The following is an 18,571-nucleotide window of genomic DNA, read 5'->3' as shown; positions in this document are numbered from 1 at the left end:
AGATCAGAATCTGGTCCCTTGGCCTTATAAGTCTGTAGGGTGTTTCCTTTCCTTTTTCCCATTGGACAGACTGCAGATGCAGTCAGCCCGGGGAGATGACAGGCTGCTGCTGATACCTCCCTTCTTCCTCCCTGATGGCATCTTCTGTCAGGTACAGGAGACACTCCCACCTCAATCCCCTCACTCTAATTCCATCAGTGATATAGCTTCTGGCTCCATGGAATACTATGGAAAGTCCTCATTATGTTTTTCTCAAGTGAACTTGCTGAACAGTCTTGGCCTCTCCTTAGAGAGCTTTTTTGAATTCCACCCATGCCTTAAAGGAGGTATTTCCAGAATCTGTCTGGTCTCTGCATTCTAGATTTCCAAAGGTTTCCTGCAGTTCTCAAAGTTGTAGTCCCTTTGGATCTTTGAATTAACATGTAAGGAATGCCTGCATGCCATACCCTTGATTGAAAGCTCAGTCATTCCTGTGTTCATCCATCAAACTCTCACCTGCTCCCTGTCCCTGGACTCTGACTAGCAGCCTGGGACATGGGGACCCCAGCACACTCCCCACAGGGGGCAGCTGTGGTGCCCGTGCAGGGAGATGGACCCCAGGGTGAAGGGGTTCCCTCCTCCCCGTGAGGACAGCATACACTCCCAGGAGAGCAGAAGCATTTTCTTCAGCAGAAGCACACATGCCTGCACTCCAGAACCATCTTTCTTCCCAGTGTTGATGGGTAAAATGACAGGATGTGTTACAGAAAACCCTCGCAGGTAGAAAGGTCACATGGTGGCCACCTCTCCTGTTTCCCTTTCTTGAGGAATCCCACCTAATGGCTTTTGGATGAGCTTCCCCAAGTAGTCTACACATATGACGTCTGCTTTGCGTATATACAACATTCCCCTGTGTACTCTACAATGAGGAGGACATAGGTCATCTCCGACTACCTACTTTCCACTTACTTTTGTCCTATGTCAGCACATGTACTTCATTGTTTTAAAATGTGTTGTCAACACTAAGCAAATATTTGAAATAAAACCAGTGTTTTCTGAAGCACCTACGGGTTATCCACCTCTCTAAAATAACGTTTCTGGTAATGATTCGTCTCTCCAGTTTATGCCATGAACACAGCTAAACAAAACAAATACATAAATCATATTTGATTATTGTCCTAGTAGTATGGGTTTTATTTGATATTTCATTGATTCAGTAATCCCAGTTGGAGAGAACTGCAACTTTGTGTTTTGAGTCATTCAATCCATGGAGGTGTAGCATACTCTTATATTTCCTTTTTTTCCCTTTTCTTTTTATGGTCACACTGGAGGCATATGGAAGTTCCCAAGCTAGGGGTCAAATCAGAGCTGCAGCCACCAGATCAAGCCATACCCGTGACCTACCCTGCAGCTTGCCACAATGCCAAATTCTTGACTCCTGAGCAAGGCCAGGGATCAAACTGGCAACCTCATGGATACTAGTCTAGTAGCGTTCTTAACCCACTGAGCTACAACTGGGAACTCTTACATTTCTAAAGGTCTTTTTTAATCTCTTTTGCTAAATGTTTATAAACTTGCTTATCAACCTTTTGCATCTCATGTTTACATTCCTGTAACAGTTGTTGACGCAGCTGTAAAAGATTCACTTTAAACACCAGATTTTTCTCTTTGTTGCCTTCATGTGTTTTTTCTTTCATTTTATTTTTTATTTTTGGCTCTATTTTCCCTAACTGGCTCCCTCATTGGGCTGCCTGCCCTCCCTGTCAATATTCTCTTCTCTAGAATGCATTAACAAATATGATATGATTACCCATCTGCTTAAAAAAACTCCTCTCCTTTCATTGCTATTAAGATGTGTCCAGGAGTTCCCGTCGTGGCGCAGTGGTTAACGAATCCGACTAGGAACCATGAGGTTGCGGGTTCGGTCCCTGCCCTTGCTCAGTGGGTTAACGATCTGGCGTTGCCGTGAGCTGTGGTGTAGGTTGCAGACGCGGCTCCGATCCAGCATTGCTGTGGCTCTGGCGTAGGCTGGTGGCTGCAGCTCCGATTCAACCCCTAGCCTGGGAACCTCCATATGCCGCAGGAGTGGCCCAAGAAATAGCAAAAAAAAAAAAAAAAGATGTGTCCAGACCCTAGACTGAGGGCTTGTAAGGGGATACTGTTGGCAATGCTTTTTATTTTTAGCCATATCAGTGATATAAGCACAGTTCTCTCTCTGTGGTAATACATGAAGCTCTACACCAATGAATTTGCACCTTGGTGATATATGTGACACATCCATGAAACAAGTTTGTTACAAAAGTTCATGCCAGCATCAGATCCAGTCACTGAACTATACTGAAAACAGAGGGGGAGACAAGGAGTATGTATTTTCATGACCCCTTGATCTTGAGAGAGCCTTTGCTCTCACCAGAGCTGGAAACCATTATAGTCAGCAATAAGGTAACCTGGCATCCAGATTCCTGGCCAAAGTACAGCTGGGTGAACACAGGGCAGGAACATGATAGGGGCACAGCTGGCAGGTGGCAGAGCCAATGTCAGATTCGACCTTCCCAGGGACAACACTATTTAGATCTGAGATCCACAACAAGGACTGATGTTTACCTGCCTTGGGGCAATGATAATCATCTCCATGAGAAGAGTCACTTTCTGTTCTCACCACTTGTTTCTGCTCTCCCCTCCCAACTGCCCTAGGAAGTGGGTTCTACCACTCACTCACTTTACAGAGGAGGAAATTGAGGCACAGAGGGGTGAGTTATGCCATGCTCCCCAGCTTACGGCTAATAACTGGCAGAGCCTGACTCAAACCCAGAGTCTTGTTCCAGAGTCCAAAGACTGGCTGGAAGGAGGCTAGAGGAGGCCCACGACTGTCCATGTTAACACAACTTAAAAATATATTACTCTTGGAGTTCCCCTCATGGCTCAGTGGTTAAGGACTCCAACTAGGAGCCATGAGGTTTTGGGTTCGATCCCTGGCCTTGCTCAGTGGGTTAAGGACCTGGCATTACCATGAGCTGTGGTGTAGGTTGCAGACAAGGCTCGGATCTGGTGTTGCTGCGGTTGTGGCATAGGCTGGCAGCGACATCTCTGATTGGACCCCTAGGCTGGGAACCTCCATATGCCATGGGTGCGGCCCTAGAAAAAGATAAGAAAAAAAAATACGCACACACACACACATACACATATATATATATTACTCTTGGAAGTTCCCATCTTGGCCCAGCGGTTAACAAATCTGACTGGCATCCATGAGAATGCAGGTTCGATCCCTGGCCTTGCCCAGTGAGTTAAGGATCCAGCGTTGCCATAGTCTGTGGTGTAGGTCGCAGATGGAGTATGGATTCTGTGTTGCTTTGGCTGTGGTGTAGGTGGGCAGCTACAGCTCCAACTGGACCCCTAGCCTGGGAACTTCCATATGCCGTGAGTGCAGCCCTAAAAGGCAAAAAACATATATATAACTTTTGAAAATATGGTATTTCTTATTAAAGAAACAATTTTATGATAGTGAAGGACACCACTTTGTGTAATGTTAAGTGGAGGGAAGTAGATTAAGGAACTATATGTAAAATATACTACCACTCATGCTAAATCATCTGTCACATAAAAAAATATATAAATGAGGATATAAAGTAGTTCTTAAAGCACACAGTTGAGAATATGAATCCTTCCTGATTTATCTAAGTGATATGATGATGGCCGATTATCCCCCCTGTTCATGTTCTTATGTTTTTTAATGTTATTTCTTTTCCTGGCATAAAATAAAATAATACTAGAAGCAATATTAATCAAAAGGCTAAGATGATGCCAACTAAAAAGCAGTCCATCATGGATAGTATGCACTTACATGCGTTCTCACTTAAAATAGTTACTGATTTTTCTGGTCAGGAGGCAACAGCTACTCTAAGTATAAAGTACTATTTCAGTCCCCAATGTACAAATGGGGAAATGGCTTTCAAGAGATGGAGGACAGGGAGTTGTGGCTCAGTAGTGAGGAATCCAACTATTATCCATGAGGATGCAAGTTGGATTCCTGGCCCTGCTCAGTGGGTTAAGGATCTGGCATTGCCATAAGCTATGGTGTAGGTCACAGATGCAGCTCTGATCTGGTGTTGCTGTGGCTGTTGTGTAGGCCAGCAGCTGCAGCTCCAATTCAACCACTAACCTGGGAACTTCCATATATGTCCTGTGTGGCCCTAAAAAGACAAAAATAAATAAATTTTTTTTAAAAAGTGAAAGTTCCCATTGCGGCGCAGTGGTTAACAAATCTGACTAGGAACCATGAGGTTGCGGGTTCGATCCCTGGCCTTGCTCAGTGGGTTAAGGATCCAGCATTGCCGGGAGCTATGGTGTAGGTCGAAGACGCAGCTCGGATCCCACGTTGCTGTGGCTGTGGTGTATGTTGGTGGCTACAGTTCCATATGCCACCAGAAGCGGCCCTGGAAAAGGCAAAAAAAAAAAAAAAAGTGGAGGCTAACCTGCCCTCTTCTTAGGGATGTAAGGCACCTGAGCCTGATAGGAGTCAGGTCATTCACACAGGAAACCATCATAGTAAATATTCTCTCTCAATCAATTATCTCAGACCCGTAGTCCCCAGAACATCACTGTTCCCCCATCAGTTACTTTCCTTTTCCTACATATCATCTGTTCCCCAGGCTCCCACCACCTTCCCCAACTTGTGCTCAGGGAGTCACGCCAGAGCCACACCTCCCCTCCCCAGGGAGGAAATGGACAGCCTCAAGGAGCCTTTCAGGTCTCAGGGCCTCATCAGGGAAGATGAGGTTAAGTGGCATTGAGAGATCAGGGGCTGATCACCAAGGTGCAGCAGGGATCCTGTTATCACTGGGGGGAGGGGCCCACCCTGCCTGATCTAATCTAGGCGGGGTCTTGCCTTCCTCTCCCCTCCCCCCAAGCCCTCCAGGCCCTGTGTGCCAGCCCTCCTCCAGAGAAGGAGCCTCAGGTTTTAGGGAAGGACCCCAAAACTCTGTCCTCCTGGGGAGTAGATTTGCTCAGGTCCTACCCAAGACCACACACTCTGGTGGGAGAGCAATGTGAAGACTGGCCCACGGAACCAAGTCAGGGCCTCAGAATCAGGTAAGCAGGGATCTGGGGATCCCAGAAGAGGCAATACAGGGACTTTCTGAGCCTCTGCTCTGGGCCCAGCTTAAGGGTCCACCTCAAAGGAAATCCAGACTGGGGTTTGGCTTCTGTAAAGATTTGCCATTTATTAGGGTTGTCAGTCCCTCAGCAGGCCTTTTCCTATGTCACCTAAATGCTTCCTGAGAGCACAGATGCCCTTGTCACTCAGTTCCTAAAGGACACCCAGAAACCTGGGCAGGATTTGAGTCACTCAACAGCTAAGTTGGGACTGAGGGTATTAGAAGATGCCATCATGGCAGGTAGCAAACTCTGGGATTTTGTTAGTTGAGGACCATGGAGCACCTTCCATGTGCCAGGCCTGTGAGGCATATTTTCCTCTTCTCCATAAATCTTTCTGACTTGTCAAAGGTCACAGGGTCATAGATGGAGGAGTCAGGATTGCAGCTCAGCAAGGAGCAGTCTGCTCCTTCACCCTACATGGCCTTTTCTATTTCTGGCTCTACTGCCCTGTTTGCAGTCTTTTAAAAATCCCTGCCATTCAGACAAAGCACAGTCTCTCTTGGTTTTCACTTTGTTTTCTCTGGATTATTAAAAATGATCGGCTTTGATTTCATAATTGGCCATGTTCATCTTCTTTACCACTTATATCCAGGTTGTTCATGAGGTTTCTTTGAATTGCTTGATATAAGCTAATTATTGAAGCAATAATGTAGTTTTCTGGAGTTCCCATGATGGCTCAGTGGTTAACAAACCCAAATAGTAATCATGAGGTTGCGGGTTCAATCCCTGACCTTGTGAAGTGGGTTAAGGATCTAGCATTGCCGTGAGCTGTGGTATAGGTCACAGACATGGCTCAGATCCTGCGTTGCTATGGCTGTGGTGTAGGCCTGCAGCTACAGCTCCAATTTGACCTCTAGCCTGGGAATCTCTATATGCCACAGGTGTAGCCCTAAAAAGACAAAAGCCAAAAAAATAAAAATAAAAATAATGTAGTTTTCTGACTTTCAAGCAGAGATTGAACATATATTTCCATAATGGTCTTTTGTTTTTGTTGGACATGCACACAGAAAACTGCACTGGCCTGTAAACCTACAACCACCTCCCAGATTAAGAAATAGATTATAGGAATTCCCATCATGGTGCAGTGGTTAATGACCCGACTAGGAACCATGAGGTTGTGGGTTCAATCCCTGGCCTTGCTCAGTGGGTTAAGTTTCCATGAGCTGTGGTGTAGGTCACAGACATGGCTCAGATCCCGAGTTGCCATGGCTCTGGCATAGGCCGGCAGCTACAGCTCCAATTAGGCCCCTAGCCTGGGAACCTCTGTATGCTGGGGGTGCGGCCCTAGAAAAGACAAAAAAAAAAAAAAAAAAAAGAAATAGATTATAACCAGCATCTTCAGGGCCCTCTTCATGTTCCTCCCAATCACTAGTTCATCCCTGCTCCCCAAATATGAGCTCTAATGCTGAGGTCTAACACCACAAATTAATGCACCACATAGTGTGCATTGTTTTGGTTTGTTTGCTGCACTCTCCAACATACAGAGTTCCTGGGCCAGGGATCACCAAACCTGCACCATAGCAGGAACCAGAGCCACTGAGGTTACAATGCCAGATCCTTAACCCATTGCTCCACAGGAGACCTCCACAGTGTGTATTATTCTATACACGGCTTTTTGTCACAATGCATTATATCTTTGAGATTCATCCCAGTTTGGGGGTGAAGAACACATTGCTGATTCATGTCACATTGTATGTCACACCACAATTCATTTACCACATTCCATAACTTTGGGGTTATTTCCAGTTTGGACTTGTGAAATACGTACTGAATTTTCATGTGTGTATTTTTGTGCACATAGTTTGTAGTCCATCTTGTTCATATTCCCAATGGTTACACAGCCTGAGTAGAATAACTGAATGTACGTTCTAAGTTAGTTGATCATGTAAAATGGTTTGCAAAGTGGTTGTACCCACTTCCTTATCACCAGCTATGTATGAATGCTATGTATGAGGTATCTCTAAGACTTTATATCCTATCACTTCATTTTGTTTATTTGGGTTTTTTGTTTGTTTGATTGGTTGGTTTGGGGTTTTTTGCTTTTTAGGGCCACACCTGCAGGATATGGAAGTTCCCAGGCTAGGGGTCAAATCAGGAGCTGAAGCTGCCCTCCTATACCACAACCACAGCTACTGCAGATCTGAGCCGCCTCTACAACCTACACCACAGCTCATGGAAATGCTGGATCCTTAAATGCACTGAGCAAGGCCAGTGATCGAACCCATAGCCTCATGGATACTAGCCAGGTTCATAACCCACTGAGCCACAAAAGGAATTCCAACATTTACTTTCTAATTAGAGTTATATTGCACCTAGTGTCTGGCTTTTATACAAATGACCTCTTCTTTGCTTAATTACTAGTGGTTACTTTCTAGTTACATTGCACCTAGTATTTTCTTTTGTAATTGGAACATTCCCTAACACCCCTTCCCTGTAGGCAATCTTCTTTCCAGAGAAAAATTCAAGGAATGATAACCCCGAAGAAAACAAGAAACCATCACCCAGACCAACTGACTCAGGACTTGATATATCTGACATGATCTATGGAGGGAGAATAATATAGATACCTTAATCAATAACCCTGTCTTCTGAGATAAACCTATAAACCCCCTTGCTATCCCCTCTCAAGAGGGGACATGGTTTTGAGGCCTGTTGTATCCTCCTTTGCCTGGAAAAGCAATAAAGCTCTTCTTTCTGCTTCACCCAAAACTTTGTCTCTGAGACTTAATTGGTGTCAGTGTACAGAAGCCGCTTTTCAGCTACAATGCTACCAGCTGTTCTCAAAGCAGCATCAGCTGGGAGCTGCAACCTATGTTTTCAAGGGCTCCTCTTATAACTATTGCATTTTTGGACAATAAAATTTCTTGAGATCATACATTAACAAAAAGGAGATATATGTATATCATATATATAATGACTAATATATATTAGTATATATAAAATATATAATATTGAATACAAAAATAAACACCTATATAATATATATAATAATGACCAAAACTCCTATTACTTATGTTAATACCACATTAAATTTAAAACTTACTTAGATAAAACTAGACAATAGACTACTGGCTACAAGTCTCCTTGAAATGCAAGGTCCAGATTGGGTTTCAGCTTCATTCTAAAAAGAAATGAGGAGTTCCCGTCGTGGCGCAGTGGTTAACGAATCCGACTAGGAACCATGAGGTTGCGGGTTCGGTCCCTGCCCTTGCTCAGTGGGTTAACGATCCGGCGTTGCCGTGAGCTGTGGTGTAGGTTGCAGACACGGCTCGGATCCCACGTTGCTGTGGCTCTGGTGTAGGCCGGTGGCTACAGGTCCAATTCGACCCCTAGCCTGGGAACCACCCTATGCCGCGGGAGCGGCCCAAGATATAGCAAAAAGACAAAAAATAAAATAAAATAAAATAAAAAATAAAAATAAAATAAAAAGAAATGAGTTCTATTTTATCTATTAACAGTTCAGGTTGTCACTTAAATTATTTCTTTTTTTTTTTAATTTATTTTTAGGGCCGTACCCATGGCATACGGAGGTTCCCAGGCCAGGGGTTGAGTCGGAGCTACAGCTGCTGGCCTAGGACACAGCAACGCAGGATCCAAGCTGAGTCTGCAACCTACACTACATCTCACAGCAACACCAGATCCTTAACCCGCTAAGCGAGACCAGGGATCAAACCCACAACCTCATGTTTCCTAGTCAGATTCGTTAACCACTGAGCCACGACGGGAACTCCATCACTTCAATTATTTCTAACTGAGTCTGTTACACCCACATTAAAATATATGAACTCACTAAATGGCTTAATTCCTTTGGACAGGGTAACCCAAGCCTTGGCTCTATCTAGACAACAGTCAAAAATGTTACTAAGAGGAGTCCCATCATGGCGCAGTGGAAATGAACCTAAGAACCATGAGGTTGTGGGTTTGATCCCTGGCCTTACTCAGTGGGTTAAGGATCCAGTGTTGCCATGAGCCGTGGTGTAGGTCACAGGCGCAACTCAGATCCTGCATTGCTATGGCTGTGGCGCAGGCTAGCAGCTCTATAGCTCCTACTTGACTCCTAGCCTGGAAACCTCCATGTGCCTCAGGTGTGGCCCTAAAAGGCAAAATAATAATAAGAAGAAGAAGAAGAAGAATAGTAAAATAAGAATATTGCTAAGAATAACCTGGTTCCTACCCCTGCTTGGGCCACTGATTACAATAAATTTTTACTGATCTTTGGCCTCAACTTTTACTCTGCTTAAGTTTTTGTTTCTTCTAGAATACAACAAATAAGTCTTCAAATGATAATCAACAGGGACATCAAACAGTCAATACCTGGACAAAGTTGGAACAAGCTGCCATATCATATATCATTCTGTGGAGTGACACCTCCCTCTTCAAAAATGCCCTCATGGGGGTGAGCTGGACCCTACAACACCCCTGTTCAGCAGAAAGCAGCCAAAGCAGCCATTGCCCCTTTTCCTTCATACTCTGCATTCCCACACACTGTAGAGGGAAATAGGCAGGTATTTAGACATGAGCAGGGTATTCAAAGGAGCCAAAGGCTTGGCCTTCAAGAAAAAGAGGGGGGAATGTCGGACTTCAAGTCACCTTCAAGAAGATCAAACTCAGAGTTCCCATTGTGGCTCAGTGGTTAACGAATCCGACTAGGAACCATGAGGTTGCAGGTTCAATCCTGGCCTTGCTCAGTGGGTTAAGGATCTGGCGTTGCCATGAGCTGTGGTGTAGGTCGAAGACGCGGCTTGGATCCCATGTTACTGTGGCTCTGGCATAGGCCGGCGGCTGCAGCTCTGATTTGACCCCTAGCCTGGGAACTTCCATATGCAGTGGGAGTGGCCCAAGAAATGGCAAAAAGACCAAAAAAAAAAAAAAAAAGCCTCTGGCCTCAAAGCCTCTGGCCAAGGCAAGAATTACCAGACCCTTATGATTGCCCAACCTGTCTCACTGTAACACCCCTTTCCCAAATTGAGCAACCTGGCCTACTCCTTCCTGCCCCTACTAAGAAAGATATGTATATAGAGTGACTTTACTGTGGAAAGGAGAGAAAATCCAAGTTTGGATCAATAACTGGGGGACTTGGCAGTGGAATAAAATGAAGGAAAAATATTCTATGATTGGAAGATATAGCAATGGCCAGATTTTACTGACTGGGAGACCACAGTAACAAGCTGGTATTGTTGGAGTTCCCATTGTAGCTCAGCAGAAATGAATCTGACTAGTATCCATGAGGATGCAGGTTTGATCCCTGGCCTCGCTCACTGGGTTAAGGATCTGGTGCTGCTGTGGCTATAGAGTAGACCAGCAGCTACAACTCTGATTTGACCCCTAGCCTGGGAACATCCATATGCCACAGCCCTAAAAAGACCAAAAAAAAAAAAAAAAAAAAAGTTGGCCTTGTTTCTAACTGAGATTAAAAAAAAAAAAATTGTGGGTATTCAGGTGAAAAGTTACAAACTTTGATTTATGTTTAAAGAATCAGTGGAGATGCGCAGGCTCTGATTTAAATTTTTAAGGAAACATGGATGTTAAGGATAGAAAGAGTGTGAGGGCTAGAATGAATTTGTGATAGGCTTCAAGTTCCCTTCAAGATTAAACCTTGTAATGCCCCTTCCCCCAACTTGACCAGCCCTGGCTGCTCACTGCCTACTAGAGAAAAAAATGTCGGAGTTCCCATCGTGGTGCAGTGGTTCGGATCACGGCATTGCCGCGAGCTGTGGTGTAGGTCACAGACGCGATTCGGCTCCCATGTTGCTGCAGCTCTGGCATAGGCCAAGGCTACAGCTCCAATTAGACCCCTAGCCTGGGAACCTCCATATGCTGTGGGAGCGGCCCTAGAAAAGGCAAAAAGACAAAAAATAATAATTTTATATATATATATATATATATATATATATATATATATACACACACACACATATATATCGCCCATTCCTTACCCTGCCACCATATAACCTTTTCCCTGTGCAAATAAAGTGTCCCACGCAAGACTAGTCAGAAGATCAAATATGCCCCATCCAAGATCAAACAACACTCAGCCCTTACACACAGCGTAAGGGGATGAAGCAGGAGAAATTGGGTCTTCACTCACGTCCACCTGGGGTTGGTGGGAGGTAAAGAATAATTGTAAAATGTATTGGCCTCTCTTTTTATTTTTTATTTTTATTTTTTTTAATTTTTGGTCTTTTCTAGGGCTGCACCCACAGCACATGGAGTTTCCCAGGCTAGGGGTCCAATTGGAGCTATAGCCGCAGGCCTATGCCAGAGCCACAGCAACGCGGGATCCAAGCCATGTCTGCAACCTACACCACAGATCCCGGCAATGCCAGATCCTTAACCCACTGAGCGAGGCCAGGGATCAAACCTGCAAACTCAAGATTCCTAGTCAGATTCATTAACCACTGAGCCATGATGGGAACTCCTTGGCCTTTCTTTTTAATCTGTCCACATGTGAGTTCTCTCTCTGTGTCCCTGAATATGTACTTCTGCTTTAATAAATCTGTAAAACAGTCACCGGTCCAATGCTTTGCTACAGTGAGATGGGGACTGAGGAAACTGACTATCGAATTCACAGAAACCACTTCGATTTTTAAAGGAATCTAGACAAGACGGGATGATGGCTGAGTCTAGGATTTTAGGTGAGTAGAAGGATTCTATAAATGTTTAAAGAGTTTTTAGTGGAAAGGATAATTGAAGAATAAGAGAAAAAGAAAAATGGAGCAAAAAGTTTACCATTTTGGCTTGAGCAAATGGCTAAGTGTTGGCATTGGCAGTAAACATGGTAAGAGGTTGGAGGAACCTCAGCTGAGGGGGAACAAAAACTGATTTCCTCATGTAAAGCACAATGACATATACATCTATATTCGTCTCTGTGTGCTATACATGTATATCCACAAACACTTCCCTAGACAAAACTTAACACACAAGAATAGAGGAAGAATTAAAGTGTCACCCTATTACCCACTACTGAAGGAAGAAATATAAGGAAAGACTGAGTGAAAGACAAGACTTTTCACTTTTTCCCAGTATTTGCATACAAAGGATCTAAAGTTTTTGTAATCAAAACAGTAGATAATAACAGTATAGTTGTACCTGAGATAAGTTATATTTGGAATCATTCAAAATTTTAATCTGTGGAGTTCCCTTTGTGGCTTGGAGGGTTAAGAAACTGACTAGTATGCCTGAGGATGCGGGTTTGATCTCTGCCTCATTCAGTGGGTTAAGGATCCAGTGTTGCTGTGAGCTGCCGTGTAGGTCACAGATGTGGCTCGGATCTGACATTGCTTGGTGGTGGCATAGGCCAGCAACACAGCTGTGATTCAACTCCTAGCCTGGGAAATTGCCTATGATGTGGGTGTGGCCCTAAAAATACAAAAATAAAATTGGGTAAAAACTCACAGTATATTTGTTCTGTACCTTTTTTTTTTTTTCTTTTTGTCTTTTTAGGGCAGAACCCCTGGCATATGGAAGTTTCCAGGCTAGGGATTGAATCAGAGCCGTTGCCACTGTCTTTCACCACAGGCACAGCAATGCCAGAACCAAGCCACATCTGTGACCTACACTGCAGCTTGCAGCAATGCCAGATCTTTTATCTCACTGAGCAAGGCCATGAATCGAACCCACTTGGCCACAACTGGAATTCCTCTTCTGTATCTTTCTGGGAATATACTATTCATGAACACACAGGAAAAGAAATTTTTCCCTTTTATTTTATTATATGAAAATGCCATATCCTTGGTGTCTTTTCATGTAAGTATATCCAGAGACATTTTAGGGGGGAGAACCTGTGATATGAGACCATTACTTTTTGGATATATTGAAAATTTCATACTAACAATGAAATATCAGAAAGAGAACTTAAGGAAACCATTCCATTTACCATCACATTAAAAAGGTTAAATTGCCTAGGAATAATAAACCTACCCAAGGAGCAAAAAACCTGTATTTTCAAAACTCTTTCAAAGATGCTGATGAGCAAAATTGAAGACAGCGAAAGCAAATGGAAAGATATACTGTGTTCTTGGATTGTTTGAATAACTGTACCACCAAATTCAATCTACAGATTTAATGAAATAACCAATGGCATTTTCATAGAACTAAAACAGAGAAAACTTAAATTTATGTGAAAGAAAAAAGACCCCAAGTAACCAATTCAATACTGAGAAAGAAAAATGGAGCTGGAGGAATAAGGCTCTCTGAGTTCAGACTATACTCCAAAGTTGTAATCTTCAAAACAGTAGGGTACTGGCACAAAAGCAGATCTATAGATCAATGGAACAGAATAGAAAAGCAAGTGTTAAACCCCAGCACTTCTGGTCAAATAACCACAAAGATGAAAAGACTATACCATGAAGAAGAGACCATTTCTTCAATAAGTGGTTCTGGGAAAACTGGACAACTGTATATAAAAGAATGACATTAGAACACTCTCTAACACCATACACAAAAATAAACTCAAAATGATCAAAGATCTAAGTATCAACCCAGATACTATAACACCACTTGTGGAAAACATAAGCAGAACAGAGTTTGACATAAATTATACCAATATCTTTTCAGATGCACCTCCAAATGTAGTGAAAATCTATTTGAAATAGATAAATATATGTTTCTCAAAAAAAAATAGGAATCACAAATACAATATAATAATTTTAGAAAAAAAGGGGTTAATCTACATTTTTAGTATTTAAAAAAAAATGTCTCCTTAGATCAAAATATCTGAAAAATAAATTGGGATCATACAATATTCTAAGCATGATTGTGATCAACCCACTGAAGCAAAAAAATAAACTATTGAAATTTTGGATCTGGTATCAAGATTGCAAATGCCCCAAAACATCAAGTGGGAATGAAATGGTTTATTTTCAATTATCGTGGCTTTTTGTGGAATCAGGGTGGTCACTGGTCCAAAAAAGGCCTGAGAGAAAGCAGAAAAGCCACTAATGTGGGGGCTTTTCCTGGTTGGGAAGACTGCCTCTATAAGAAGGTTCTTCCTGGGTTAGAACCCCCCTCCTAAACCCAGAGAAGGGGCACCAGGCTGTCCTGAGAGCTTGCCCAAATGTGGGGCAGAGGTAAGCCAGAGGATGAGGATTAAAAGAAATCACCACCAGGAGTTCCCGTCATGGCGCAGTGGTTAACGAATCCGACTAGGAACCACGAAGTTTAGGGTTCGATCCCTGGCCTTGTTCAATGGGTCAAGGATCCGGTGTTGCAGTGAGCTGTGGTGTGGGTTGCAGACGTGGCTCGGATCCCGCACTACTGTGGCTCTGGCGTAGGCTGGTGTCTGTGGCTCCGATTGGACCCCTAGCCTAGGAATCTCCATATGCTGCAGGAGTGGCCCTAGAAAAGGCAAAAATACCAAAAAAAAAAAAAAAAAAAAAAAAAAAGAAATTTCCAGTCAGACATCAAAGAGGGACTTGATTCTTTATTACAAGGACTTTCCCAAACACAGCAAGTAAGCAGAACACACAGATCATCTTCCCAGGGGGCTCAGACCTCATCTTCAACTATTCTTAGTTTAAGTGATGTGGCAAAAGGACTAACAGAGAAGTAGGGCATAAGTTTTCCTGTAAAAATGGCACTGAATGTATATAAATTAGATCTATCAAACAAGTTGTAAAAAGAAACTTCTCCCAACTCATAGTCTAGAAAAACACCAATGTGACAGGAGTTGCCTGAAACCCCTGTGTCAGGTGTAGTGGCCCAGACCTGAATTTTCCAGCAGCCATTGTCTGGGGTTGGTGGTATAGGAACATTTCTGGGGAAAGATTCTTTACACACACCTAAGAACAATTCACCCAGGCCTCTTCCTTCAACCTGCCAAAAATGCCTGCCAGCATCAAATCCCTCAGAACCCAAGACAGCTGGGTGAGAAGTAAAGGCCTTGGATTTATGAGCTCGGTTTTGTTTCCTCCTTTGAAATGTTGCTGTTTTCCCATCTTGTGAAAGGATGAGACTGCCGTGAGCAGTTTTAGCATCAAGTGTCAGATTTTCCTGAAATGTACTGATCATTTTGTGCAGGCCAAAATATTGTGGGGGGAGAGTGAAAATCTCCTTGTTTAATTCATAGGAAAAGCCTGCTGGGCTCTCCAGGTTTTCAAATGTGCTGTGGATCTTTTCAATGCCCATCAGTAAATTTGTGTCAGGCTGCACACATTTATCGTTTATGTCATCAAGCAGAGTTTTCAACATGGATATGTGATCTGATATTTGGTTATTTTTCACAATTATTTCATCTTGAACACCCTTCTCTTCCGTTAGTAACCTGAAATGAATGTCATCATGCATCTTACCCAAGAAATGCTTCATATGTTCAACTTCCACTTGCAGTTTGTTCCTTTGATTCGCTACCTCCTCCATCAAGTGATATGCTTTTGAGGTTTGGATTTCTAATGCCTCATCAACCTCTTCAAGACGCTTTGTAAGGAATTTGATGAAGCCTTTGAGCTTCTTCCTATGACAGGCTGCAGCTAGTTCCATGGGCACCACGAGGTGCCCACCATGGTGAGAAGAGATCTTGCACTGGGGACACAGCAGCTCCAGGTCCTCCTCACAAAACAGGCTGAGAACCTGATGGTGCTTCTCACATAGCGGTTTCTCTTCCTGCCGCTTCCTCTTGCGCCTTGTGTTGGGAAGCTGCTTCACAACATCAACCATGTGACAGAGCTGGGTGTTCCTCCTGAGGCTCCTGTCAGGGCAGTGCTGGAGGCACACAGGACAGGGGAAGTCGCCCTGCAGACCCTCCCAGCGCTGGAGGAGGCACGAGTGACAGAAGTTGTGCCCACAGTCAGTGGTCACTGGGTCTCGCAGGTAATCCAGGCAGATGGGGCAGCTGGCTTCTGCTTGGAGCTGTGCCAGGGAGGCTGCCTGGGCCATTGTCCAAGGAGGGTTTCTTTGTGAGGACACTCCTTCAGACAGACAAGGGAGAAGCTTCTCGTCTTCGGCCTTCTCTCTGTTCCTTCCTGGCTGCCAGGAGGTTGGCCGGGATCTGCAGGGAGCTGTGCTTCCTCAAAACTATTTCTATCCCTGCCCTTCCACTCCACACAAGCAGCCAGGAGGACTTAGAATCCCCGTCACTCTCTGCTTCCTTTGTCACTTTGGTCCCCTTTTACTCAAGGGGCTGAAATGGAAGTTTGCTAGGTAGTCCTCTTCCTCAGAGAAAGACACAGCTCCAGGGAGGCATGCACATCAACAGCACAGTCCAGACATGGGCAGCTCTATGGCACAGCTCACCCGGTTCCTGCAAGAAAATGATTACAAGGGAGGGAAGAGATAAAGATAATATAATTGAGAATATTTACCCAAAGTTGTTGTCTGGATTCAAATGCGGTCATTTCCAAACAACAATATAATTCTAGTCAGCTAAGATAATGGATATTGATGATTTTTAAAATTTTAATTAACGTATTTTGGGTAATTATAAGTGTTCCTATACTTGACCCAGAGCACTCTATTTATATATAAAAACCTATGATACCGACGAATGAGAGTTCCCGTTGTGGCTAAGCAGTAACAAGCCCGACTAGTATCCATGAGGACGCAGGTTCAGTCCCTGACCTTGCTCAATAGGATAAGGGTCCGGCATTGCTGTGAACTGTGCAAGTTACAGATGCAGCTTGGATCCCACATTGCTGTAGCTGTGGTGTAGGCTGGCAGCTGTGGCCTCAATTTGACCCCTAGCCTGGGAACCCCTAGCCACAGGTGTTTTCCCCCACCAAAAAAAAAGGGGGGGGGGGGAGAAAAAACCTATGAGTCACTTCACAGTGATGAGGAGCAGGAAGAAGTGGGGCACCCCTCCCTGGATGGACACATGTGATGTTGGGGGCTGATTTGTGTCTCCTTCACAGTTCATATGCTGAAGCTCTAACTCCCAAAAGACAGGACAGGATCCTATGTGGTGATGAGATCTGTAAGTGCTGATTAGGTTAAAATGGGACTGCTGTGGAAAAGCCCTTAGGAAACCTTGATGGGTGTCCTTAGAAGGGAAAGGACATCAGGGATGGACACCCACAGAGCAAAAGCCACCAAAATGTGGCAGAACCAAAAGAGGAGGCAGAACCTATAGATGACCATTAGAAGTAATTGATGGGAATCGCGTGCAAGTTCAAAAACATGAAAAAATACTATTATTCTATTTGGAAAATAATAAAAAAAATAAAATAGAATAAAATAATAAAATACTTATGATACTAAATAATAAAATACCTAATAATAAATTATCCCATAAAAGGCTACTGATACTTATTTTAAGAGGCAAACATAGTATTAGACTTCATATTATTATTATTTTTTTTTTTTGGCCTTGCCCACAGCATGTGGAACTTTTTGGGCCAGGGACTGAACCCCATGCCACAGCAGGGACCAAACCCCTACAGTGAGGACGCTGGACCCTTACCCCACTGCACCACAAGGGGACTCCCATTATGATACTGAGTATGTCACCACTACAAGCTCCCATCCATGATTACACTTCTTCTTTTAAAAATATTTGAGTTGAGGAGTTCCGTCGTGGCGCAGTGGTTAACGAATCCGACTAGGAACCATGAGGTTGCAGGTTCGGTCCCTGCCCTTGCTCAGTGGGTTAAGGATCCGGCGTTGCCGTGAGCTGTGGTGTAGGTTGCAGACAAGGCTCGGATCCTGCGCTGCTGTGGCTCTGGCGTAGGCCGGTGGCTACAGCTCCGATTCAACCCCTAGCCTGGGAACCTCCATATGCCGCGGGAGCGGCCCAAGAAATAGCAACAACAACAACAACAACAAAAAAGACAAAAAGACAAAAAAAAAAATATATTTGAGTTGAAATTTTTAGATGCCTAGTGAATTACTTCAAATTAATTGTACAGGGCTGCTTCCAGGTAAAGAAGGTTGGAAATTGTCCACTCTGCTGTCCATACAGTCTGTTCCAAATGGACCCACTGAGCTGCTCCAGCCCTGTCAGACCTCCCAGGTGACCCCAATTCATCCCACCTCCCACCACCTTTGGGTGACCCATGACCCTGGGCAGCTCACCTGTCCCCACACAGTCCCAACCAAGAGTCTGGCCCTGCCCCAGGTCTGTGCTTACCTGTCCACGCAGCTTGGTCTTGGCTCTGTGCTGGGGGAGCTGTTCTGTGTCCTGGAGGCCTGGGGGCAGTCTTGGCTCCCCCACTGTCACTCTGGGCTCCTCACTCCTCACAGCCCGAGGGCCTTCCTAGGTCCAGGTTGGAGCCCAGGACCAACCCCTCTTCTCTGTTCACTGCTGGGGTCAGAATGGATCCCTTGGCCTTATAAAGCCTGTAGGGAGGGTCCTTTCCTTCTTCTCATTGGACAGACTGCAGATTCAATCAGCCTGGGGTGATGACTTGATCATGGTGATGGCTCATAGTCTTTCTCTCTGATTACCTCTTCCTTCCAGGGCCCGGAAGACACTCCCACCTTAATCCCCTCTCTCTAATTCAATCAG

At 44.2% G+C, this 18,571-nt stretch overlaps 1 protein-coding gene across 1 annotated transcript; it reads right to left on the bottom strand.

The window, feature by feature from the left end:
• Positions 1 to 14,542: 14,542 nt before the first annotated feature.
• On the bottom strand, positions 14,543 to 18,369 carry LOC100513607 (tripartite motif-containing protein 60-like). The gene is made up of 2 exons (XM_021100530.2): positions 18,194 to 18,369; positions 14,543 to 16,372 (listed from the first exon to the last, which is right to left on the bottom strand). The coding sequence occupies exon 2, from the start codon at positions 16,006 to 16,008 to the stop codon at positions 14,623 to 14,625; it is 1,386 nt and encodes a 461-aa protein (XP_020956189.1). The 5' UTR covers positions 16,009 to 16,372; positions 18,194 to 18,369; the 3' UTR covers positions 14,543 to 14,622.
• Between the last annotated feature and the right edge of the window lie 202 nt (positions 18,370 to 18,571).

The sequence above is a fragment of the Sus scrofa genome, chromosome 8 (assembly GCF_054392235.1).
Source record: "Sus scrofa isolate SSC_HxYL_T2T_F1_AM1 chromosome 8, Sscrofa_HxYL_maternal_Yorkshire_Landrace_v2.0, whole genome shotgun sequence".
Lineage (NCBI taxonomy): Eukaryota > Metazoa > Chordata > Mammalia > Artiodactyla > Suidae > Sus > Sus scrofa.
The sequence above is the reverse complement of the archived record's forward strand: the minus strand, read 5'-3'. Positions and strand labels throughout refer to the sequence as shown.